The sequence below is a fragment of the Pollachius pollachius genome (genome assembly GCF_949987615.1).
Source record: "Pollachius pollachius genome assembly, chromosome: 8".
Classification (NCBI taxonomy): domain Eukaryota; kingdom Metazoa; phylum Chordata; class Actinopteri; order Gadiformes; family Gadidae; genus Pollachius; species Pollachius pollachius.
In genome coordinates, this window is record NC_136941.1 from 13,954,443 (window position 1) to 13,978,844 (window position 24,402).

Here is a 24,402-nt window from a genome sequence, read left to right on the forward strand (position 1 = left end):
TTTCTGTTTTGTTTTTTGCTCTACATATTCTTGGCTGAAAATAAAATAGGGTTAGCCCATATATAGATATGTACATAAATAAATAATAATAATATAATATTTTGTGTTCACTTTGTTAAACTTTATCAGAAGTCCCTCAAGGTTAAACATGTTTAACAATCATTATACAATCAAACCAAAAGCTAGCATAAAACTATATTCTGACAACAATATATTAACACGAGGCCGTATCGTTTTACAACGTGTCGTGGGCACAGGTCCTTATATGATTATGAATATTGTACTCGTTTTACAGAGAACCAAAAAGAACCTGGGGGTTCTGGGAACGGGAGTCCACGTCGAGTTGGTGGTCCGTTAGCTACAACGATGCGAATATTTAATATGACTACATTTCCCATAATGCTTTAACGTTAACCCCGCTGAACAGCTGATTGTCAGTAATGAAACAACAATGTCTGCCGTCTGCAGAGAAGGAAGTGTCTCAAAAATGGAGACCGAAGAAAAAGCTTCGGCAGTATCTAATAGGTAAACACGTTTTACCAATTTAGCTACATCCAGCCTGGGGACTGTTGGTTTTATTTTTATTTTCATATTTTCCCGCAGAGACATTATTCATTGAACCACGACCTCCCAATGTGCTACCAAGTCAGCCAAAGAGCATCGTGTAGTGCTTGTAATGGAAGGCATGAGGTTAACATGTAGGCAATACTATACATGGTCCATGAATATCTACTGATTAGTTGACATTGGAGATTGCTACACGTGGCGTACAGTCTTTCTGGCTGTGTTATTACAATATTTAATGGGGAATACACATTCGGCATGTGGTGTTAGTCTTATAGTGTAGGCCTGTATCAAGTTTCGTTTCCTGTCACATTCCCCGGAAACAATCCAATAATTATGTGTTAGACAGACGCAGTAGCTGGGCATTGTTGGGGCAATTGTAAGATGAGTAAGCAGTTATTCTGCTTGTAGGATAGGAATACACCCCCTTTACTGCTCTAGACCTAATGTCATAATATATATTGCACTTAAATTAAAGTTTAGTAAATGTCATCATTACTCCTAACGCGTGTCAGTAACATCAAAGATCAGTAATGGTACGTATTTAAGGGGTAAACTAACAGAACTCCTCTAGCTGTCCGTGATGCATTTTGTGCCACAAGAGGGTGTTACAACATAGCTCTATCCTGTACATAAACCTGTAGTATAAACTGTCAATCTGTGTAGTTCAGATGGCATTACAACACATATTAAATGGAGGACGCTTAAACATACGTTTTGAATACATAATTTTAAATAATATTCTTGGCCCTCTGAAGTTCAGTTAGTTTAAGGGGTCTACCATATAATTTATGTAGTGTAGCACTAACCACAGTACATGTTCACTTACATAACTACACATTTAGGTCAAGGTGATTCCAAATTCAACCGAGCCTATACATTGGGTTGCTCATTTATCTGCATGATACAATATGTAACACTTATTATTTTCCACTTTATCAGCTCAGCATTGCAATCCACCACGGACTTCAATCCAAGTTGTGTGTGACACTATTTGCCTAAAGATGGTCTAAAGTAGTATTGACCTTCAAATAGTTTACACATTTATCTTTTTCTCAGCATGATAGTTGATTCAGGGCAAAGGATCACCGCCTTCTAGGAAGTAGGTTGGTAGCACATGGTTACTGTGTACTGAGGACAGAAAATCAGCAAATCTACATTGCGCTTAGCACTCTTGTTGACATGGTAGCTAAACTGTGGTCTTTAACATGGGTTTGGTTGTAACTTTTTTGTTAAGAACTGAGGCTGGTGATAATCTTTTCGTCTGTACCGTTTAGCCTCTCGGTTGTGTGTGTGTGTGTGTGTGTGTGTGTGTGTGTGTATGTATATGCGTGTGTGTGTCAGGTAATAGAGAGGTTGAGGCAGTGTTCAGTTTCATCATGCTGTTTATTTCCCCACTGCCCAGTATGTGTTGAGCAAGGGCGGGGCAGAACTCTGCGTGTGTGTGTGTAGCCGTGTTTGTCTGCCTGTGGATGTTTCCAGGCTGCTGTCAGGCACATCGAGTCTTTACAGGGGAATCGTGCCTTGCCTTTCCCTTTAGTGTTCCTTCTGTCTTCTTTCTACCTTGTATTCCATTTTTTCAAGAAGCCCTAGCCTTTTTGGCTTTCCTTTAAGCTGAATATTCTTACCTTTGGTCTGTATGAGCTATATCATAAGCTGTTTCATGACCGCTGCCTCTGTCCTTTTTCAGCAAGATATTGTGACAGGGACTGTCCCTGATAGACGAGCCCTGCTTGGTGCTTTTCTGTGTGTTTAAGAGTGTGTGCGTGTGTTGAGGCCTGGAGTGGGAAGGTCTAGCTCCAACCTGCTGCTATTAATATCGCCTAACGAACATAATCTGGAGGATAGGTTATCCTCTTACATTTGTTGGCTAGTCTACCAGGGGGAGGGCTGGACAGGCAAAGAGGGCGAGCCCGTAGCAGTTTCGTTTCCAAACTTACCGGTCACCGTTTATAGTTCTTTATCTCTCACTCTCTCTCTCCCGCTCTCTCGCTCATTGGTGCTTAATTGACAGAATAGAAACCAAAACAAAGTTTAGTTATGTTTCTTCTCTCTCTCCTCCCCTCTTGCAATGACTGTCTTTAAATAGTTTTACTAGTCGAGAAGGGGTAGAATGTGCCTGAGTATGTGTACATGATGTGTGCTTACTTGTAATAATAATAGTTTAAATAAAGTCTACAGTGGAAAGCCGGTTGTATCAAGTTATGAACACTCTACCAGCCTATTCAGGAGCTAGAATATCTGCCTGTTGGAACCTCAGGTAAGTGGTTTACATTTTTGTATGTTTGCACCATCATGTTTTCATGATCTTATTATTATTATATATATTTTCTTTGGCTCTGTTTTGTAGTGGTTGGCATATTGCGGCTAGTTTTTTTTGGACTATGTTAAGGCTCAAGTCCTCCTGTGTCTCTCTACCTTAAACATGTGGTAAGACGGGAGTAGGAAGAACTACGTAGGCTTATAAGAGAATAGATAATAAGGTGGATGATGTACAGTATCTGTTAGACAGTGTCTGTGCCTCATCCATTTTATTGTGGTAATGACCATGGTTCCACAGCATAGCGACAATTTAGGTAGTGTTGTTCTCGGTAGTCAAGTGTTGCTACTGAGCGTGGGTTTCCCACAGAGTGAACGCCTCTCTTTTCAATTATTTTGTTATAACTTACTCTATACAACATCATCTGCTGGATGGAGATGGCAAATGGTTTCCACATTCATAAGAGGCTTTTCATCCTTTTGTTTTGAACTGCTCTTCTGTATTTTATTTTGCAAAAAAGTCCTTTCCCAGCTGGTTGGCTTTGTCGTGGTCCACTCAGTCCTGTCACTGCCACCGCAGGACAAAGGCGTGGTTTAGCCATGCTCACATGCACATTTGTGCTTATCTTTTAACATGGATCGTCTCTGATAACCCAGAGAGAGGGTAGAGTGCGACACTGTACTCTAGCACTGTATAAGATCCTATCAATTCCAGCCCTTGCCATAAAAGATAAGAGTTCTCGAGCGAGATCTCCTATCTATCTTTCGCTCTCTATCTCTTTGCTTTTTATTTCACCTTCAACCCTGCCTTGGATCTCCACCTGTTGGGCTTGATTGGCCAGTGACACAAAGAATCACAAAGTTAGACACAGAGTTGTGACGGAGATTCAATAGGATTAAGAGTTGCCGTTTAGGGTTCACTGTCGGGACACATCGAGGGAGAGAGACATTTGGTATTCCACTCATCCCGGTCCTACTCTTAAGAATGGACCAGCTCAACCGCTTAATGCAGTAGGTGTTAATCGAACATGCCACCCAGCCAACATGTTGTATGTTGATTTGTCTAATCTCTTAACTGCTGTTCAGTTTGACCTAATCGGTTTCCGAGTGTATGGTCGCCAAGGACCTCATGGGCTCGTTGTGTGGGGAGTAGCGCGTGTCCTTTGGCGGGAGGTTGTGTGTGTATAGGTTACTCAACAGTCCAGACGCGCTTTGTTCTTGTGTTCTGCTGGTCTGAATACTAAACCCTGACAATGTCCACAGAATTGTAATGCTCTCTATACTGCTCTTTTCACTTATTGACTAAATTAGAACTCACTCTATCCTTAGCCTAAAACAAAACATCATGGGGAATTGTTAACTTCTCTAATGTTAAAATTGCTTGGCTGTTTTAATTTAATCTTTAATTTTATTCATTCAAAAGTCAAAGCCAAAGGGCTATTTTCATTTATAATAAGGAACCATTGACACAGGAACAGCAGTTTTTCACTTTCCATTAAGTGCTAATCAATGCAAAACCTGAACACAAATACCATGTCAAATAATCCAAGGGTTTCTACTTTAAGTAATTACGGATACCATGTTTATTACTCTGATGTAAGAGTGTTCCTACCCAAAATTTCATAAGAGGTAGACTTCATGTTTCTGTGTTCGACACCTGAAACATAACACTAGCTGGTAAAATAGGGGCCATTTATCATACCACTTATAAATCATCTCAAATGTATGTTAATGTATTCTTAATGATTAGTTCATCATTAACTAAAGGCTTGTAAATGAATGTTTTGATAGTGACCAGTTCATCATTAACAAAAGGCTTGTAAATGTCTCATGACTGCTTGTCATTAAAGTGTTCCTTCCCAATGCACTGATGCAAAGCCTGCCGCTGTCATCCATTCTCACGTTACATTATGCATTGCAGCGGCGGTGGCGGCGAAGGCTCCGGTCTGGACCGGCTTCTCCCCACGGTGAGCACCGGCCTGTCGCCGAGGAAACGGACCACCAGCCAATGCAAGTCGGAGCCCCCTCTCCTGCGCACCTCCAAGCGAACCATATACACGGCGGGCCGCCCGCCCTGGTACAACGAGCACGGTGCCCAGTCCAAGGAGGCCTTCGTCATCGGTGAGCCGCTCGCACGAGCTCTGAGTCACAGAGAGACTGGGACTTGTCCTCGTCGCTTTTCTAGATTTCTGTTTGTGTTCCCCATGGAGCAATTGGCCACCCCGTGATGTGTACACAACATTAGCCCTGCGTCGTCAACAAAAGCTCTGTGTCAGGATGATATGCCCTGCATGCCTCACCTTGAGTGAGAGGACTTGATCCGCATGTGGTTAAAAAGGCGGCACCCTTTAGAAATGCATTGACTGGTTGGATATGCAATGGCAATAGTCTTCAAGCAGGTATGTGGTGTCTGTGTGTGGATGGAGACAAACCAGACATTCATAGCTGCTGCAAATAAGATATTCACAACCATTTTCAAATGTAGAAAACAAAACATCAGTTTAATAGGAGAGAGCTGTGCCTGTACCCTGACAGGCTTTCCATAATGTCTACCTGCTGCTACTTGCTGCAATCCTATTGGTTTTCCTCAAGAATGTGCCTTCCTTCAAGGTATCAAAGTTTCTCAGTAAGGAACGTTGTTTGTTTCTCCTTCAGGCCTGTGTGGAGGAAGCGCATCAGGGAAGACCACAGTGGCCAGGAAGATTATCGAGGCCCTTGATGTCCCTTGGGTTGTCCTACTGTCCATGGACTCCTTCTACAAGGTATGTGTATTAAGGCTATGTACCTGTGTCACAGGACTATGCAGAACATTAAGCAATTTTATGTGTCCTGGTTTGCCCTCCAAGCCATATAAACATTGAGATCTGCTGATCACAAAAGCCCTGCCCTGTTTAATAGGCTTCTACTCTCTGTCTGGCCCATGCCAAACTGAGGAAGAATGACACACACACACACACACACACACCAACCATACAAATACACCTCTCTACTACCCCCCTGCCTCCTTATGTAATCATGCCACGGTCTGACAGCAGTCATAAGGGGCGGCGGACCGGACGCACGGCCGCTCTCATCTAAATGTCATCGGGTGTAGAGCACCTGCCGTTGAGATGCCTGCAGCTGGGCCAACACAGATCTGCCTCTGGAAAAAAGCAGGAAAGGCCTCCTGGACTTGTCTGTTGTACCTGCGACCGTGAGAAGCGCATTTTAGACCTGTGTGCCTCCAGAACATGTTGGCTGCTGTGTCCTCAGACTGTAAAAAGCAGAAGATATTTTTGTTCTGCAAATATTTCAACATTATGTTATGTGTATATGAGTTCTAGATTTCAATGTTTGGACATATTAAGTAAAGATATAAATACACACAAATACATGCACTTGTATGAATACCTTCACACACACAGCAAACACAAATACACACTCAAGGCTCGATACAGACGTCAGAGGGAGGCTCCAGCCGTGCCTAATTTTAGGTCTGCCAAACTCAACTTCTCTCAAAGTATGTGTGTGTGCGTGCGTGCTTCGCAGTATTACAGTACACAGTAGTGTATTTTGAAATACAGAGGGTACGATTCAATACCGTCAAAAATACAGACGCTCTCTATTATACTTTTTCCAATGTTCAATTATGTTGATAACGTTTGTATTTGTATGAAATTGGTAAAAGATAAGCCCAGATAAGCCTACATGCGCCGAAAACAGATTTTATTTTACTGAACACAGCCTGCATGACGGTGAACTAGACACTTAAAAAAATAACTTCACACGGTGTGTCTTTTTACATTTTATTTGTTACCAGTGTAATGGGCTCGCTAGCCAAGCAAGCTAACTATCCACTCAGTTAAACGTTTCCCAAAAAACTCCACAGCGTGTTGCGGATTACTCATGTAGTTTAATGGTCATTTCGTGAAACTGTAAACACAATACAAACATAAGGTAAGTATTAATAAAGCTTAACAGTAAGCATAAAGAAGTAAATCTATAATTCAACACATGGAAAATAAAGATAATACTTACAGACGTTGCTTTAACAAACAAGAAGATGTAGAACTGCATCTTAATGGAAGAGCTGATCAAGCTGTCGATCCTGCATGCTCTCTATGTGAATAACGTGCTTGTGACTTCCGGTCACCTAACTAGCAGCCCCTCCCTTAGAGCATTCCCTCTTAAAGGTACAGGCACCTATGCCACATACATTACAAAAAACACACTTTCAATGCCAGGGGCAGAACACTCCCCACTTAGGGTCTTACAAGACTCTACATTAATTAACAGAATCAGTCTTAGGAGACAGAAGCAGAACAACTTCTGTAACAGGACGAAAGAACGTCTTCTTGGTTCCACCTTTGACTTCCACTTCAACTTTCCGAACCAATCCATCTTCTCCTGGTAAGGTCTTGGTGAGAATGCCCATGGGCCATTCATCTCTCTTTGCTTGACTATCTTTTAAGAGAATGATGTCCCCTTCTTGGAGACCAGGCTTCTTTCCTTGCCACTTGTGACATAGCTGCAGGGTTTTGAGATATTCACGCCTCCATCTGCTCCAAAAGATGTCAGCTAGGCTTTGAACTTGCTTCCATTCCTCTTTGAAGAGATCTGCCTCATCAAAGTGGCCAGGAAGAGGAGGAGGAGTAGAACCTGTTTTGAGGGTCAGGAGCATTGCTGGGGTGAGGATGAGAGGCGACTCCGGATCTGATGACACTGGGATGAGTGGTCTCGCGTTCATGACAGCAGTTACCTCAGACATGAATGTTGTGAGAACTTCATGGGTCAGACGAGATTTATTTTCTTCCAACAGCATACAATCCAGTATACGGCGAGCGATGCCAATCATACGTTCCCACGCTCCCCCCATGTGGGATGCGTGGGGCGGATTAAACACCCAGAGTGCTCAGGTACTTTTCCACTTTCTGGAAAGTAGGACTTGTCTTGTCCATCTCCAGCTCTCGGGAAGCGCCGACGAAGTTCGTGCCACAGTCGGACCGAATCTGTTTTGCGGGGCTCCTGATGGCAAAGAACCTTCTCAAAGCGTTGATGAAGCTGCTGGTGCTCATTGCCTCGATCACTTCAATATGAACTGCCCTTGAACTCATGCATGAGAACATCACAGCCCATCGTTTAGCGTTAGCGTGTCCTCCTCTTGTGCGGCGTGAGACGACTTCCCATGGCCCAAAAACATCAACACCTACGTAGGTGAATGGAGGTGCTACTTGGAGTCGTTCTGCTGGCAGATCGGCCATCTGTTGATGTTCGGTTTTTCCTCGCAGTTTCCTGCAGGTGACGCATCTGTACAGCAGACTGCCGATACAGGGTTTTGGTAAGATGTCTTCCCTGGTGTTTCACAGCCTCGTGATAGTGACACACCAGCAGAGTCGCCAGATGATACTGGCCAGGGATGATGATGGGGTGTGTTTCATTCATGTTTAAACCTGCTTGTGCTGTGCGTCCTCCTACTCTTAGGAGTTGATCTGGGTCTTGGAGAGGATGCAACTTCCAGAGGCTGCTGGAGGATGGAATGGGGAACCCTTTGGCTATGCACTTCAGCTCTTCTGCATAACAATGGTTCTGAACACTCCTCATGATGCACACTTTAGCTCTCACCAGCACTTCCTCTGTAGGACGACAGATGTGCCACCCTTGGCACTCGCCTTGCACAGGGCGGATGAAGGAGTGTGCTACATGGATCAGGTGTGCAACTGCTGTGACGAGAGTGCTGAACTTAGAGAAGCGTTCAAAGCGTTGAGGATGAACCATACCTATGGCTGCATGAGTGATACTTGTGGTCACCTGAGGACGTACTTCAGAGTCAGAGGAAGGATCGATGAGGTCGTAGCTCTCTTCAGTTTCAGGCGTGGACAAGGATTCACTCTTAAGAAAGTCTGGCCCGGTGAGCCATGTTGTGCTGCGTAGGAGGGCTGGAGTAGCTGTTCTTGTTCCAACGTCGGCTGGATTAAGGTCTGTACGGACGTACTTCCACTGGCCGAAAAAAGGGTGATTGACGGATACGTTGAACCCTGTTATGCACGAACACATAGAATCTCCTCGACTGGTTGTGGATGTATCCCAAGACAACCTTGCTATCTATGTAGTATGTGATGTTGTTGAATGTGACATCCATCTCTTCAACTATCAGCTCGGCTATCTCCACAGCAAGTACAGCAGCGCACAACTCTAGTCTTGGGATAGTGAGGTCAGGCTGAGGCGCCAGCTTTGCCTTCCCGAAGACAAAGCCAACCTCGGATTGGTTTTCGTGGTTCGTCACCTTAATGTAGGCCACAGCTGCGACAGCTTTCACCGATGCATCTGCAAAAACACAGAGTTCTCTTACTTGTGCACCTGCGGTAGAGAGGGACGTGTAAGGACGAGGTATCTGGAGGTCCTGTAAGTCCTGAAGCGACTCTTTCCATCTTGTCCACTCGATCTCCATGTTTTTTGGGAGTGGTGAGTCCCAATCCTCTGCCTGCGTGGTGAGCTCTCTGAGTATCAGCCTTCCGTGAACAGAGACCGGTGCAACAAACCCTAGAGGGTCATATAGACTGTTTACGGTTGACAGCACCCCTCTGCGAGTGAATGGCTTTTTGTCGTTTTCAATCTGGAATGTGAAGGTGTCTGCTCGCATGTTCCAAGACAATCCAAGACTATGTTGGACTGGCAGGTCATCGACAAAGAGATCCAAGTAGTTGACGTCTTTGGAGCGATCTTGAGGTGGGAATGCGTGAATGACTGCTGGTCGATTTGATGCAATCTTGTGCAACCTGAGGTTAGAGGCTGAAAGCATCTTCTGTGTTCTTCCAAGAACGCTGATGGCCTCTTCCTCAGTAGCGAACGACTTCAAAGCATCGTCAACATAGAACTCACGTTCAATGAGTCTTCTTGCGTCACTGCCATACTCTGCCTCTGCTTCTTTGGCCGCTCTTCTCAGACCGTACACGGCCACAGCAGGAGAAGGACTGTTCCCAAAAAGGTGCACTCGCATCCGGTAGTCCACGACATTGCAGGTAGCATCATTGTCCCTGTACCATAGGAAGCGGAGATAGTCTTCCTTCACCACAAAGCAGTGGAACATGTGTTCGATGTCAGCCGTAATGGCTACTTGCTCCTTCCTGAACCTCATAAGGACGCCTAGCAGGCTGTTGTTCAGGTCCGGGCCGGTGAGCAGGACATCGTTGAGTGAGACTCCTTCATGTGATGCGCTGCTGTCGAAGACCACTCGGATCTTGTCCGGCTTTTTGGGATGGTACACGCCGAACAGGGGTAAGTACCAGCATTCTTTCCCTACTTGCAGGGGTGGAGCGATCTCTGCATGTCCTCTGCTAAGCATGTTCTGCATGAACTCTAGAAAGTGGGCCTTCATCTGCGGTCGTTTTTCCAGAGTGCGGCGGAGCAAGAGGAGGCGGTCATGCGCTTGTCTCCTGTTGTTGGGCAGCCGTTGTCTTGGGGATCGGAAAGGCAGAGGTCCGACCCAGCTTTTGGAGCTGTCTTGGTGGAACTCAGCATCCATGATGTGAAGGAACTCTAGATCCTCCATAGAAGGTGCAAGTCTGTGATCATCGGCAGTACGAGTGAAGATGGCTTGGCCTAAGCTGTCTTCTGATAGCTTTCCTAAGCTATATGCGAAGGTAGGTACTGGATGGTTTTGATATGTAGGTGCTTGACTGAAAACCTCTTTCACTTTGATTTGGTTGTTGCATGGCTGTAGATGGGTAGCACGACCGTTCTCTAGGATGGATGTTTTATAGCTGTTCACCTGTGGTGATCTGTGTGCACCTCCAAGGCAAACGTCACCAATGACGACCCACCCTAGGTCCAGTCTTTGGGCAAAGGGTGCATTGCCTGGACCATTAATCTGATCCCTGACCTTGTGTAACCTCAGAATGTCTCTTCCCAGAAGGAGGAGTACATTAGCATCAGGATCGAGAGGTGGTATTTCATCTGCAATACGTTTCAGGTGAGTATGGTGGCGTGCGGCGTCCGGGGTAGGTATCTCAGCTCGATTGTCAGGGACTTCGTTGCATTCGAGAAGCGTAGGTAGAGGAAAGCTAAGTTTCTTGTCCAGTGACTCGATAGTGTAACCGATGGCTCTTCTCCCCACTGTCTCTTTAAGCCCTGCACATGTCTTGAGAGTGTATTAGTAGGAGCACCCAGAGATCTTAAAGACATCAAAGAACTCTGAACGTGCAAGGGAGCGGTTACTTTGATCATCGAGTATTGCGTACATCCTCTTGGACTCCTGTCTGCGTCCAGTGGGGTACACACTGACGAGGCAGATCTTAGCACAGGCTCTCGCACTTAATCCTTCGCCACACACTTGAGTGCACCTCGAAGTGACCTCCTGGGCCTCCGCTTTGTCCTCCTCCCCGCTATGCTCTGAAGCGGGAGGGGACGAATTGGACTTCCAGGTTGCTGGTCCAGGGTGTAGTGCTGTCGTGTGGTTGGTGCTCTCACATTCCATACATTTGACATCGGCGGAGCAGTTCCTGGCGAGATGCTCTGTGGAGGAGCAACAGCGAAAGCAGATGTAGTGTTCTTTGAGTAACTGTTTGCGTTCCTCTAAACTCTTTTCTCGAAAGCCTCTGCATTTCATCAGGGGGTGAGGCTTTCCATGTAGGGGGCAGTGTTTGCTTGGGTCCGCTGGTTTGTTACCTACTCTTGACTCAGGCTTGTCCACTGAAGAGACTTGGGTCTTGTGAATGTATACAGGCGCCTTCATAGGCCTCTCCCACTTGTTCTTTTTCTCTGCTGGAACTTGTGTGAAGAGGTTGAAGCTTCGGTCTGTACGTGCTTTTGCTTCATTGTGAATGAAGTCGACAAACACAGAGAAAGGAGGGAAACTGACCGAATGGTCATGTTTGTATCGTGATCCGAAGTAGATCCACTTTTCCTGAATGTTGTGTGGGAGTTTCTCAATTATAGGATTGACTCCTCTTGAAGTGTCCAAGTATGAAAGACCGGTGAAGTAGCCATCTTGTTTAGCTGCTTCCAGCTCTGACAACAGATCTGCTAAATCTCGAAGTCTCTGTGGATCCTTTGTTGTGATTTTGGGGAAGTTTTCCAGTTTACCAAAGAGGGCCTGTTCGACGGCCTCCGGTGAGCCGTATAGCTCGTCGAGCCGCTCCCATGCCATAGTCAATCCAGTAGGCGGGTGTCTGATATTGACCGATTTAATCCGTTTAACCTGTTCTGCTGACTCTTTTCCAAGATACTTGGTGAGAAGGTCGAGCTGTTCTCCAGCAGACAAGTCCAGGTTGTCAATAGCACTATGGAACGACATTTTCCATGACCAGTAGTTCATTGGTTGTTCATCGTATACAGTGAGTCCTGATGTCACGAGGTGGCTGCGGGCCAGATATTTAGCGAGGTCATTGGTGGTTTGACGGTGGTCGCATCCAACTCTACAGGGCGCTCCATGGACAGGCTGATGTACAGGGGATGGCAAATGCTTATTTAGGCTATAATGTGGCGACGCTTTAATATGATGAGGGACTTGCGGTGTGTAGTCAGGTGTAGTCTCTCTATAATGCGACACTTGAGATGCGTAGAATGACGTAGTCTCATCAGGAGTGGTGTCTTGGGCTTGGCTGATGCTTTGTGGGTTTGGTAATGTGGGATTGTCACCATTTATATTGGCTGGCGAATTAACTGCAGTTTTACTGGCTTGCTCTGCCACGTAAGCAGCAGTACGCTCTTCTTTGCTTTTTTTTGATACTTTACTGGCAGCCTCACTGACCACTTCGATCCACTGTTCTCTCATACCAGCCATCAGAGAATCAGCCTCCGCTATGGCAGCATCTTTTTCTTTCTCTTCGTTTAATGCATCAAGATTGGCATTAATCCGTGCTTGCTCTACCTTTAATTCAATTTCCCTTTTTGAATGTGCCGCTCTAGCTTGCGCTGCTTCAGCTTTTGCTTTGGCCATGGCCACAGCCATAGACATCTTTGAGCTGGACGATGTACCGGAAGAGCGAGAGCTCACAGACTTATTATCTCCATTTTCTTTGTTTTTACTGTTAGCTGCTGACATAATGACGGTGCGTTTTTAATACCAGCAACAGATATGATGGCGTACAGGCTGTATGGATGTCTTTCCGTTAGCCGGTTAGCAATTTAGCTCTGTAAGATGGCTGTCTTCGGCTATCTTGTTAGCTGTGTTGCCGTCTTTTCACTGTAATGGGCTCGCTAGCCAAGCAAGCTAACTATCCACTCAGTTAAACGTTTCCCAAAAAACTCCACAGCGTGTTGAGGATTACTCATGTAGTTTGATGGTAATTTCGTGAAACTGTAAGCACAATATAAACATAAGGTAAGTATTAATAAAGCTAAACAGTAAGCATAAAGAAGTAAATCTATAATTCAAGACATGGAAAATAAAGATAATACTTACAGACGTTGCTTTAACAAACAAGAAGATGTAGAAGTGCATCTTAATGGAAGAGCTGATCAAGCTGTCGATCCTGCATGCTCTCTATGTGAATAACGTGCTTGTGACTTCCGGTCACCTAACTAGCAGCCCCTCCCTTAGAGCATTCCCTCTTAAAGGTACAGGCACCTATGCCACATACATACAAAAAACACACTTTCAATGCCAGGGGCAGAACAACCAGCATTCGTAGTGTTGATCAGCAGGGAAATATTCCGCCAAAGACGTTGACGTCGCTTAGCAACCGAGGACGCTGGGGTTGACCACTTCCGGAGTGATACGATAGGAAAAAAAAAAAAACTTTCCTTGACAGCGGTCATTATATGCTTAGCAACATAAAATTATCAAAAAATCATTCACCACCGGAAGTTGTGAAGGCCCATGCAAGTGAACGGAGTGTTCAACAGCATTGAGAAGAGCCGTGTTATAAATAACGATAGTCACATTCATTATTGCCTATTCTACGTGACTACGACTATTCGACAATCGTTGCCCATCCCTACCTTCTAAGATGACTAAGGCTGAAGTATGGGCATAGTTTGGGTATTTAAAAATACCGCGATAATACCGAAAACCGGGATAATTTGTCTCCATAACCGTGAGGTTAAATTTTCATTCCGTTACATCGCTAATCACCTGTATGAGTCCCATATGTCTAGCGGTTTATACCTGCCCAGGAGACCGTCGGGCAGCAGCACTCCTCTATAGAGCCATCTTTTGGTCAATATGTCTACACAGTAGTCAAATTACAAAGTTCCATGTCCCAAACAATTAATAAAAATTCCAAAGGATAAAACATTCAAATCTCTGAAGAGATCCCGCTAGCTGGAAATGAACAAGTAGCAAGTAAAAAAATTACTTGGCCAATGACGCACCATTGTTGTTGTTATGCACATACAGTGTATACTCTCTGTAACACAGGTGTAATTATTTGTGTGTGTACACTGGTTGATACAGGTTAAACCAGCCATCTCCACACTCCCTCAGGGAAAGTGCTCCTGCATGATCATGGTGCTCCACTGCCATGCAGGAGATCTCTCCCACAGTGTGTGGAGATATCTCTCCAAATGTGTGTGGAGATGGCTGGCTTAACCTTTGCACTGATTGCTCAATGTGCAACAAGTGTGCAGCCTCACCCAGCCCCAGAGTCCAATCAGTCTGACTCGGTGAGGCTGCTTTAACCAGGAGTTATCCACACATACTCCAACACCGTCATATACCCTATACCTGGGTGAAATTACAGAATGGTATGAATGTATAAAAGCCAAACCCATCAAAGCCTCGTGTGCATTTAGTATGTTGACCAAAATAGTTTAAATTGCTTTTAGACATTTTTTTTGTAAGGATGCACGATAAATTTCTGGTCCGATATATTTCCGTCAGTTTATGGTGGATTTTTATTATTATGTACTATACCATTAATGAATTTAAAGCCGATAAATAGATGTTAATTGGAAACTAATATTGCTTACATTAGATTAACCCTAGGGCTTAGCAAAAGCTGCACACTTCTGTCCCACTCATGCCAACAAACTTCAGCATGCAGTGTGGGTGTAGTAGATAAGGAAGCAAACATGTCACCACCAGTGTGAACATTTCTCACAATCACAAGACAACATTACAGTTGCTATTTGCAATGCGTGTTTCAACTTGGGTTCTAAGAAGAGCGGAAGTGTCTACTAGTTTTATTGTAGACCAATTTTAAGTGCAAGCAAAACGAGTGACAAAAGTTTGTCCAGTGGTGCAGAATAGTCGTAACGTTTTAAAGGTTGTATAACTGCTGATGTTGTCCTCAGGTCCTGTCCCAAGATGAGCAGAACCTGGCTGCCGATAACAACTACAACTTTGATCACCCAGACGCCTTTGACTTTGGCCTGCTGACACACACGCTGCGCAAACTCAAACTGGGCAAGAGTGTGAAAATCCCTGTGTACGACTTTACGACTCACGGGCGACAGAAGGAGTGGGTGAGCGAAGCAAGACACTAAACGCTGGGGTACGAAGGCAATGTAATGGACTGAATCTCAGAGTCATTGCTCTGTAATCCCACTTTTATGGTGACCCTCAGGGGCTTTTATTGGAATAGCGGTTCATCACAACCGCAAGTTGTGACGAAGGACAGTTTGATGGATACACCATCCCCTAAATCCTCTAAGTGTCCATGAAGAGCCTCTACAATGAGCAGAAGGGGGGGTGGGATACATCATACAGTGTCTTTACTGCATTCAGCCACATCAGAAGTCACACTTGTTCTAGGAATAACCCTTTGCACAATGCCGATAAAGGTTGTTGCATTTCAGTCAATTACTTTAATTGGCGTCCATGTAGGGAATCATGTTCAGCTATGGTATAGATTTTGATGGGACTGAAAGTATTATTGGATTAACTAACACACTCTCCCGGCTTTTCTCCCCCGCGGCAGAAAACGGTGTATGGCGCGAGCGTTGTCATCTTCGAGGGGATCATGTCCTTTGCAGATAAAGAACTGCTGCAGGTTGGTGCAGGTTATCGACCACATCGGACCCAAGTGATGCACTGCCTCTGTAAAAGGCACCGGGGACACATTTCTGTTGGCCCATACCTGGGTTTAAGAATTTATTGGTTAATGTTAACCAACCTAAGAGTTTATCACTTATGTGCTTTATTTTTAATGCGTGCGGGCGGCGGTGTGCGTGGTTGCGTGGGTGCGTTTTGTTTGCATGTACATTTGCATAGGCGTGCGTGTGTGCGTGCGTGTGTGTGTGCTTATCCAAATTTGCACTTTCTTCACATCTCTACTCAATGCTTCAGACCCATCTTGTCTAAGTGAATTCATCCTTCATTCAAGCCAAGCTCGACCTCATTCTGTCACATTATCCTTTGTTTGACATTACAGTACCTATACTGTGCAGTCATAGAAAGTTTCTCAAAAGAAGGGAAAGGAAATATGCCATGGACATGAAAGATGCTTGTTGTATTTCATATTTGTATGCAATATCATGCACATCATATATATATATATATATATCTACATACAGTTGTCGTGCATCTGTTGTGCCTTTAGCTGCTGGACATGAAGATCTTTGTGGACACGGATTCGGACATCCGCTTGGTGCGCAGGCTGCGGAGGGACATCACGGAGCGGGGCCGCGACATCGGGGGCGTCATCAAGCAGTACAACAAGTATGTGAAGCCCGCCTTCGACCAGTACATCGAGCCCACCATGCGGCTGGCAGACATCGTCGTACCGCGAGGTGAGTGCAACCCCTGTTCACCTCAAAACATGAGGTGGACCAGTGTCTTCTTACCACCGCAATCCACAAGAAGCGTTGTAACTCATTTGCAGCAGTACAGAGAGGAGTCATCGATGGCTCTGATCAACAGACACATTTTCTTACATACTGGTCCTTGTTTTATTTTCTTGACCGTGTGTATGGATTAGGTGGCGGCAACATGGTGGCCATTGACTTGATTGTGCAGCATGTCCACAGCCAACTAGAAGAGGTAAACACACTGCCTGTTAAAATGCCCACTCAGCCATACAAGCAGACAGGCACTGACACACTGCCAGTTACAATAGCAAAAAACTAAAATACAGGAAACTAATTTGGCCTGCAGAAATAAAGATAAGGCATGTCAGTTCCAAAGAGAACCCAATTTTCATATCACCTTAGAAATATGATGCAGTAACTCTTCCGCTTTTGAGCTGAAGCCCAGTTTCAAGGAATATAATTGGCTCTGCCATTACAGATCAAATGGTTAATGCAAAAGCCTTCTTACACCCTCTGGTGGATTTAACAGGCACTACACTGAAAAGCCTGGTAGCTCCTAAATGCCACAGCCTGGCTTAGAATATCAATATATTGCAGTAAGTACTCTTGAATTGAATTGAATTTTCTGTGCTTCAGCTATTCGATTTATATATATACACATACACACACTTTTTTGGATGAATGCGTGCGGCCATTGTCGATTGTTTTGCAACTATCTTACACACATTAGAATTTCTATTCAAAAGTTGGACTCACACTCACAGCCGTCCACAGCGCACATACTTAGCCACTAGTGAATCTTGTGTCACAGTGTGGTCGGCTTCACCCATCCCCGTCACTCCTTCCCCTTCCCCCACACCATACAAACTGCTCACAGACCACTCTCTCGCTCTCCTCTCCAAACCACCAACCCCCGACCCTGCCATCGCTCACAGCGAGAGCTCAGCGTCAGGTAGAGTAGCCTTTTGTCCTGTTGTACCTGTCATTCTAACTGTCTGTCCACTCTGGGCTCCCCCTGTCCCCCCCCTCCTGGGCCTTACTGGGGACCGGGACAGCTCATTGGAGCAACCACTGCCTTTAGGGATTCTGTTGGCTGCCAGAAGGGATGGGAATAAACATGGATTGTAACCGCCCCCTGTATGCAGTGGTGGCAGAATAAGTAGTAATTAACAGCACATGGAGAAAGTATTGGCATACATAGAAACATATTCAAATAATGGAGTGAGATGTATACGTTTAAAGGTCTAGAGCAGGGACTCTGACTGCTTTGCACACCCCTGACGGCAGCGTCCGCATGGCTCTGGTGCAGCCAGCAGTTGACTCAAAGCAAAGGTGTTGGTTTCTCCCCCTCCGCCATCTTTTTACTTTTCATTTTCAGAGAAATTACAACTCACACCCCTTCCTGTCTTCTGTGTCGAGAGAGAGAGAGAGAGAGAGCTGTGCCAGTAGAGGGGAGAGAGAGAGAGAGAGAGAGAGAGAGAGCTGTGCCAGTAGAGGGGAGAGAGAGAGAGATGGCTAAAGAGAATGGAAGGGGAGAGGAAGCTGTTGCCGCAGCTAATGCGACTACCAAAGCCACAAAGTTTCCAATGGCGTACGGCATACACACTTTTTTTTTCATGTTTTTCCATTTGACTGCGGTGGCCACAGTCGCTTGAGAGAAACAGAGACAAACAGAAAAAGAGAGGAAGTTGATTTGGTGTCTTTCTTTAGACATAGAACGTACCAAGGTCCCTGAGTTGTAATGACACCTACGCTGTTCACCTCAGCATGCTGTAGAAGAGTGACAGCCACGCTGCGACCTGTGCACATCTCACACACAAAACGGCACCGTCGCAATACACAAGATGACATGCGCATAAGAATTATTGAGCAATTTCACAATCTAGGACATAAGGCTTTTTAACAAATGTATGAACACACATTGACTTTAATGCGTGATGATCTGCAGAAATTTCATCTCCCAATAATGTCGGCCGGGCGACGTGCATATGTACCCTTGAAGGGCTACTACATAAACACATAGAGCACATAGCATCACACCTTATGGAGCACAGGCATGTGGCGGCTGTCACCCTCCCTCACGCTGCCCCTCACCTCGCTCCTTCGACCACCCTGTGTTGTGTCTCTGTTCTCATCGTTCTTCCTCTTTTCTTTTTTTGTCCTTTTGTGTCTCCTCTGTTGTTTTTGTTTTTTGTCGTTCTTTGTCTTCCGTCTCCCAAAACCCTTCTCCACATAGAGGAAACTACGCTGGGATATGTGAGATGATTTGATATGATTTCTCTGGTTGTGCACATCTTTATTTAGCAACCTTAAAAAAAGAATCGTGTGGGCTAATTGTTTGTGGTGTTAGAAGATCTGTTCATTGACCAACGAGCCTATCGTTGTAACCTTCATCAGAGGAGGAACACTAACCCAGCTACACTTTTCACTTCTAAACGTGATGTGGAATTAGCTGAAGGAATAACAAGCTAGCCTGTCATGGAAACTACATTTTTGGACATTTTGGCTTTACTTCAAAATACATCAGCCTTGTACTTGTTGGATTTTATATTCTTAAGTCTTCCAAGCCTTTCAAGGCCCTGGTTTGAAGGAACAATTGAAAGAAAATGTACTTTCCATGAGGCTTTTCTGCACACTTTTGAGTGGCAAACTTGTGTTGTCCGTCTGCTTCAGCCTCCTTCAGAGTCCCTCTTAAGCAATCCAGTTTAAGAGGTACAGGTCACACCCACCTGAACTACATTTCCATATTCCTTGGTGTTTTTTAGTAACTAGTGAAGGGATGTAGTGTTCACTCACTCTGTCCCCTAACCAGGTTATCTTTCGCCTGCAACTTTAGTAGTAACGAGTGTGTATGTACTCATTCATTTCTATGTCTGCATGTGTGTGTGTGTGTGTGTGTGTGTGTGTGTGCATGTGTGTGAGCATAGGTTGCTCACACACATTCATGTCCACTGCCGTCGTCTCTATGCTATGGTGCCCGTGAACCCTCCCCCCTCTGCTTTACCCCCTGCTCTTGTCGTTGCCGTGGTAACAGGGCAGCTCTGGCCTCGGCCCACCAGGCTCAGCCCCTCCCGCAGACCCTCAGTGTCCTGGAGAGCACCCCCCAGGTCCGGGGGATGCACACCATCATCAGGTAGCTCCCCCGACCACCAATCAGGACACACCTGTAGCGTCCGCACTCCTAACACCTTGTTCAGTGGTTCCTACCTTGGGGTCAGGAGCCTGATGTGCTTATGGGGTCGCAGGAGATGGCTGATCTATGGTATAGATCTTTGATCATCCATATTCGTTTTTTAAATCACTCATAGACTCGTCCTGTATTACTCGTCTGTATGTATAGATGAAGGGGTTCATACTACTACTATTCATTTTGTGTGTAGTACAGCGATGTGATTACATTCATCGGGACATCGATATTACCGCCAGATGTTGATTGGGCATAAACTTGGTGTTGCAGCAGAATAGACACAAATGTAAGTTGGGGTCGCAAACATTTTCACACAGGGAAAATGGTTGGCTAGTCATTCAATCATGTACGACCTGGTAGTGAAAGCAGGCTATCCAGTGTTTGTGTATGCTTGATTTGATACGAACGTATGGATTGAATATTTCTGCCCGCTCCAGAAACAAGGAAACCAGCCGTGATGAGTTCATCTTCTACTCCAAGAGGTTGATGCGGCTGCTGATCGAGCGGGCGCTGTCCTTCCTCCCCTCTCAGGTGCCCGTGAGATGTGACACGTGTACCATTCATTCATTCAGCCAAAGGTTTAAGAATGTAGGACCTTATCCTGTTGTAGGAAGTATGACCATATATGGACCCGGGTGAAGCGCAAGGCATACCTTATCGGTTAAAAGAAAAAGGTGCCATGCGAAGGAAATGCATTGCTAGACATATGAGAGAGAGTGAGAAAGGTTTTTCACATCGGTAGAGAGAGCTGCTTGTGACAACCTCATGGAAACTTCTATCTTGAATGGAAAGTCGGCCGGGCTTTAAACTAGAGCATCGCAGACAAGCATCTCAAACGCACCTACTTACACACGCGCACGTCTAGATTCTGTAAGTGCAAACTGAACGGTCATAGTGACGGTCTGGTATTTGTTACCCCGCAGTCCCACACCGTCCAGACGCCCCAGGGCGAGGATTACGAGGGCAGGTCCTTCGACGGAAAGAGGGTGAGGGTCCACCCCCCCCCGCCTTCCCCCTTCCCCCAAACACCCATTTCCTCCCATTTCCTCAAAGCCGGCCCTCAAGAGAACCGTCCCGTGCCATTAACCTCCCTGCCTGGCGCCCCCCCCCGCCCCGTCCACAGGTGACGGGCGTGTCCATCCTGCGGGCCGGGGAGACCATGGAACCGGCCCTCAGGGCGGTCTGCAAGGACGTCCGCATCGGCAAGATCCTCATCCAGACCAACCAGGACACGGGGGAGCCAGAGGTACACACCGCTGGGCTAGCCCCCTCCCACCTGGGCCTCGTGGACCCTCCGTTAAGCGAGGGGAGGCCATTTGGAGGAACCAGACCTGGGCCGAGTGATTTAGGTTCTGGAAGAAGCCGACCGATGACGTCCGAGCCCTCCTCTCATGACTCTTATCCCCCTTCCTATAAGTATAGTATATAAAATGATTGGACGGGCTTATGACAGACGTGCTAATTACATGGCCTAAACTGGCTTTACAGCCGTGGTGGCCTAAGAGCTTTATGTAAAGAAAGCTAAATTTCCTCTCCGGCTCAACTGCTTGAATACGTCATTAGACAGAACAACAGCCAGGCTGAGGCTTTCCACGCTCAGAATGTGTGCACTCGCACTATCGTGAGAAGAATGGGGTTAAAGCAACCATCAAATGGTGTGCTTTTCAAACGCTGCTTTGGTGTGTTGTGCAACTCGGCCCCCCTTTCAACCTCTAGCTCAGTAGTCCAACACCAAAACTCTGTAGTATGTGACGTGTGAAAGCCACATCCTGTCTTGCCTCACCGCGCCCTTAACCTTTGCCAGCTCCACTACCTGCGGCTGCCCAGGGAGATCGGGGAGGACCACGTGATCCTGATGGACTGCACCGTATCCACGGGGGCTGCCGCCATGATGGCCGTCAGAGTTCTACTGGTGGGTGTCTGGAAGGGTGACGTGCAGCATCTGAAGCACAAACGTCCTGTTGTTACTACTGAGCAGCTATAAGGGGTTTGTGTTTGGGTTTGTTCTTTCAGGACCACGACGTCCAGGAGGATAAGATCTTGCTGGTGTCCCTGCTCATGGCGGAGATGGGAGTCCACTCTGTGGCCTACGCCTTCCCCCAGGTCCAGATCATCACCACGGCGGTGGACAAGGAGGTCAACGATCTGTTCCACATCATCCCCGGCATCGGTGAGTTGGGAGGAACGCACTGAAGCACTGTGTTGTTGTGGTCGGAATATGAGGCTGAGCGGAAGTCGTGTAGAAGTGACAAAACAAACCATGACATGAACGCCACATGGCCATCGTGAGGCTGGGCTATATTGATAGTGAATGAGGGCGATAGTATGTATGGCTGATGATTTGTGTTGCATTGACTATTCCTAATATGGCTGGTCATCAAAGGAAGATATATTTATGGATGTAAACGAAAATGAAGTTGATTAAATGTTAAAGATTGAACAACGCAATAAATAAAGGCCTATACTGTAAGTACTAATTCAACATTTCTGTTCTTATTTATGTTGGATATTTTCCTATTTATCAATGATATGTTCTGTATATGTGCTTAACAGTGTCCCATGCCATGTGAGATCAGGACAGGTGTGAACCTGAAAGCTTAATTGGAAGATTGTTCTCAACACAAACGTCACGATTGGCTAATTCTGTTCAAATCATCTTTTTGTTTTCCAAAAAATCAGCTTTATATGCACATACAAGCATTTATTTTCCTAACCATTTCAAACATGTCAACCAATGATTTCTTGCTGTGCAGGTAACTTTGGGGATAGATATTTCGGTACCGACGCGCCCCCGGATTGGAGCGACGACGAGATGGATCAGCCCAGTTACTGATTGTCTGGCAGTGAAAGGACCGGCTGACTCACTGTCTGGAATGTCACTGAGCGACTGTCTGCCAGTGAACTACTGTAACTTGCCCCGGTGATTCAGCAAGATGGCGTTTTGAGGACAATGTTTGAAAAAAATCCCATAGTGGCTGCACTGGGCGGTAACATGAATCCTTTTCTGTCAGGGGCCAAAACTGACGAGGTGATCTCCATATGAGTGCCCCAGAAACGGTTGTAGACACAAAGAAGGTTTCAGAATGTATATTATTTTGTAATGAGATTTGTTTAAATCTTTATTTTATTGTATTTTATTTTGTGGACTGTTAAAAAGCGCTGTTTTTGTTCTATAGAGTTACAAAGTATGTGCACCTGTCGCCAAATGTATTCTTTGCAAAATGTCATTTTATTGTCTAAATTAGTACAATTCTTTTATAGGGTGTATCAAGCTTTAAGTTGTGCAGTATGGAAGGATACACTTGCATGCGGTATCAAAAACACAGCCATGTGTGGGCTAAAGACTTGTTTTTTTTACCTGCTTTTTTTCACACTTCAATGTGCACATACATTCTTCATCGAGCTCAAGCCTGTTTTAGGCCATTTGTTTTTTTTATGCCGTGACTTGGCTATTGCTCTAGTATTCACTTGGCAGTGTTCATTTGTCCAGCGTTTCCTCCACCTCCATTTTTAATCTATGGATCTGGTCTGGTCCTGTCAGCATGGTCATATATCAGTAGGTGAGTAGGGAATTGGGCCAATCGCATTTTCACCAGAAAAGCAACCACACACACGATTGATACCGCTTTATCCAATTTGTTGAACCTGATTTATCATAATTTAACTGAATTGTATAACGTACAGAGAAGTGAAGAGAAGTGCTTGGATAGTTAAAAATATTTTTAAATTGCCAGGGACTGAAATGCCTTTGAATTACAGACGGTATGACTTGAATTATTAATTGGTTCCAACAATCCCTAAAGTGCTATAACGTAATGTGATGAAGATAATGGTTTCACTGTGACAGTGAAGAACCCTAATTTAAAAAAAAATTGTGTGGCAATGGCAATGCATAACCAAAGCAGATCGAAAGGTGAGATAATATGTACAGATGCATGCTTCTCAGCAGGTATTCTTGTGATGTCTATGTTAGGTGGCTCCTCGAATATGCAAAATGGTTTTAACGCGTTACCTATACGTTAACTATACAGTTGTTTAAATAAGGGTAACTTGTATTATTATTATGTTAATATGATTTTCAGAAAATGTTTGCTTTGTGATGCTTACTGTACTGTCTTTAGTGTATAGTTTACTTCAGTTAAATGCAATATGTTTATTTATCTTTCGAGAGAGTTTAGTTTGTTCCTTAATTTTTAAGATATATAAAGAAACACCCCTATTGTATTTATATTTTAATCAACCAATATCTATATGCCACATCAAGTTTTGGCATCATAAGGTTATAATAATCTATAAGGATTATGAACAATTGAAGCTTCATGTGTTAATATATTGTTTTGAAATTCCAGTTAATGCTCAATAAAACAATCACTTCTTTATTTACTCTTTATTCCCTTTATTCATGGTGATATTTTGATCCCTGTTTAATTTTAGAACGGCAAAATTAGGATGATTGGACAAAATACTGTATCCGACAAAGTAATACTTATCCCAACTAACAAATACAACAAACTGAAGCACGTTTGACTCTTTGATAACCGTGTGGTATAACCAAAGCTTTGCCACAGGGACCTCGTATCACTATCAACTGAGCACGCTCAATAAAACAAGTCCCATTAGTCATGAAAACCGATGTGATCTGTATTATTTCAATGGATAGTAATTGTCTACATCTTTAAAAAGAACAGGATTTCGTGCTTTGGCTGCCCTCAGCTCATGGAAAG

General features: G+C 45.0%; 1 protein-coding gene across 4 annotated transcripts; it reads left to right on the plus strand.

Annotated features, from left to right (window-relative positions):
- Window positions 1-451: 451 nt before the first annotated feature.
- On the plus strand, window positions 452-24,068 carry uckl1b (uridine-cytidine kinase 1-like 1b; the record flags this gene model as incomplete). 4 transcript variants are annotated; one of them, XM_079740755.1, is made up of 15 exons in its annotated part: window positions 452-525; window positions 4,745-4,944; window positions 5,479-5,585; window positions 15,037-15,207; window positions 15,663-15,734; window positions 16,284-16,473; window positions 16,662-16,723; window positions 17,427-17,443; window positions 19,526-19,624; window positions 20,116-20,209; window positions 20,602-20,664; window positions 20,802-20,924; window positions 21,483-21,590; window positions 21,692-21,848; window positions 22,432-24,068. In XM_079740755.1, the coding sequence occupies 15 exons, from the start codon at window positions 452-454 to the stop codon at window positions 22,509-22,511; spliced, it is 1,617 nt and encodes a 538-aa protein (XP_079596881.1). In that variant the 3' UTR covers window positions 22,512-24,068. The 4 variants fall into 4 exon arrangements, with proteins under 4 accessions (XP_079596881.1, XP_079596880.1, XP_079596882.1 ...); XM_079740754.1 differs by lacking the exon at window positions 17,427-17,443 and adding an exon at window positions 18,728-18,747; XM_079740756.1 differs by lacking the exons at window positions 452-525; window positions 17,427-17,443 and adding exons at window positions 2,562-2,824; window positions 18,728-18,747.
- Window positions 24,069-24,402: the final 334 nt, after the last annotated feature.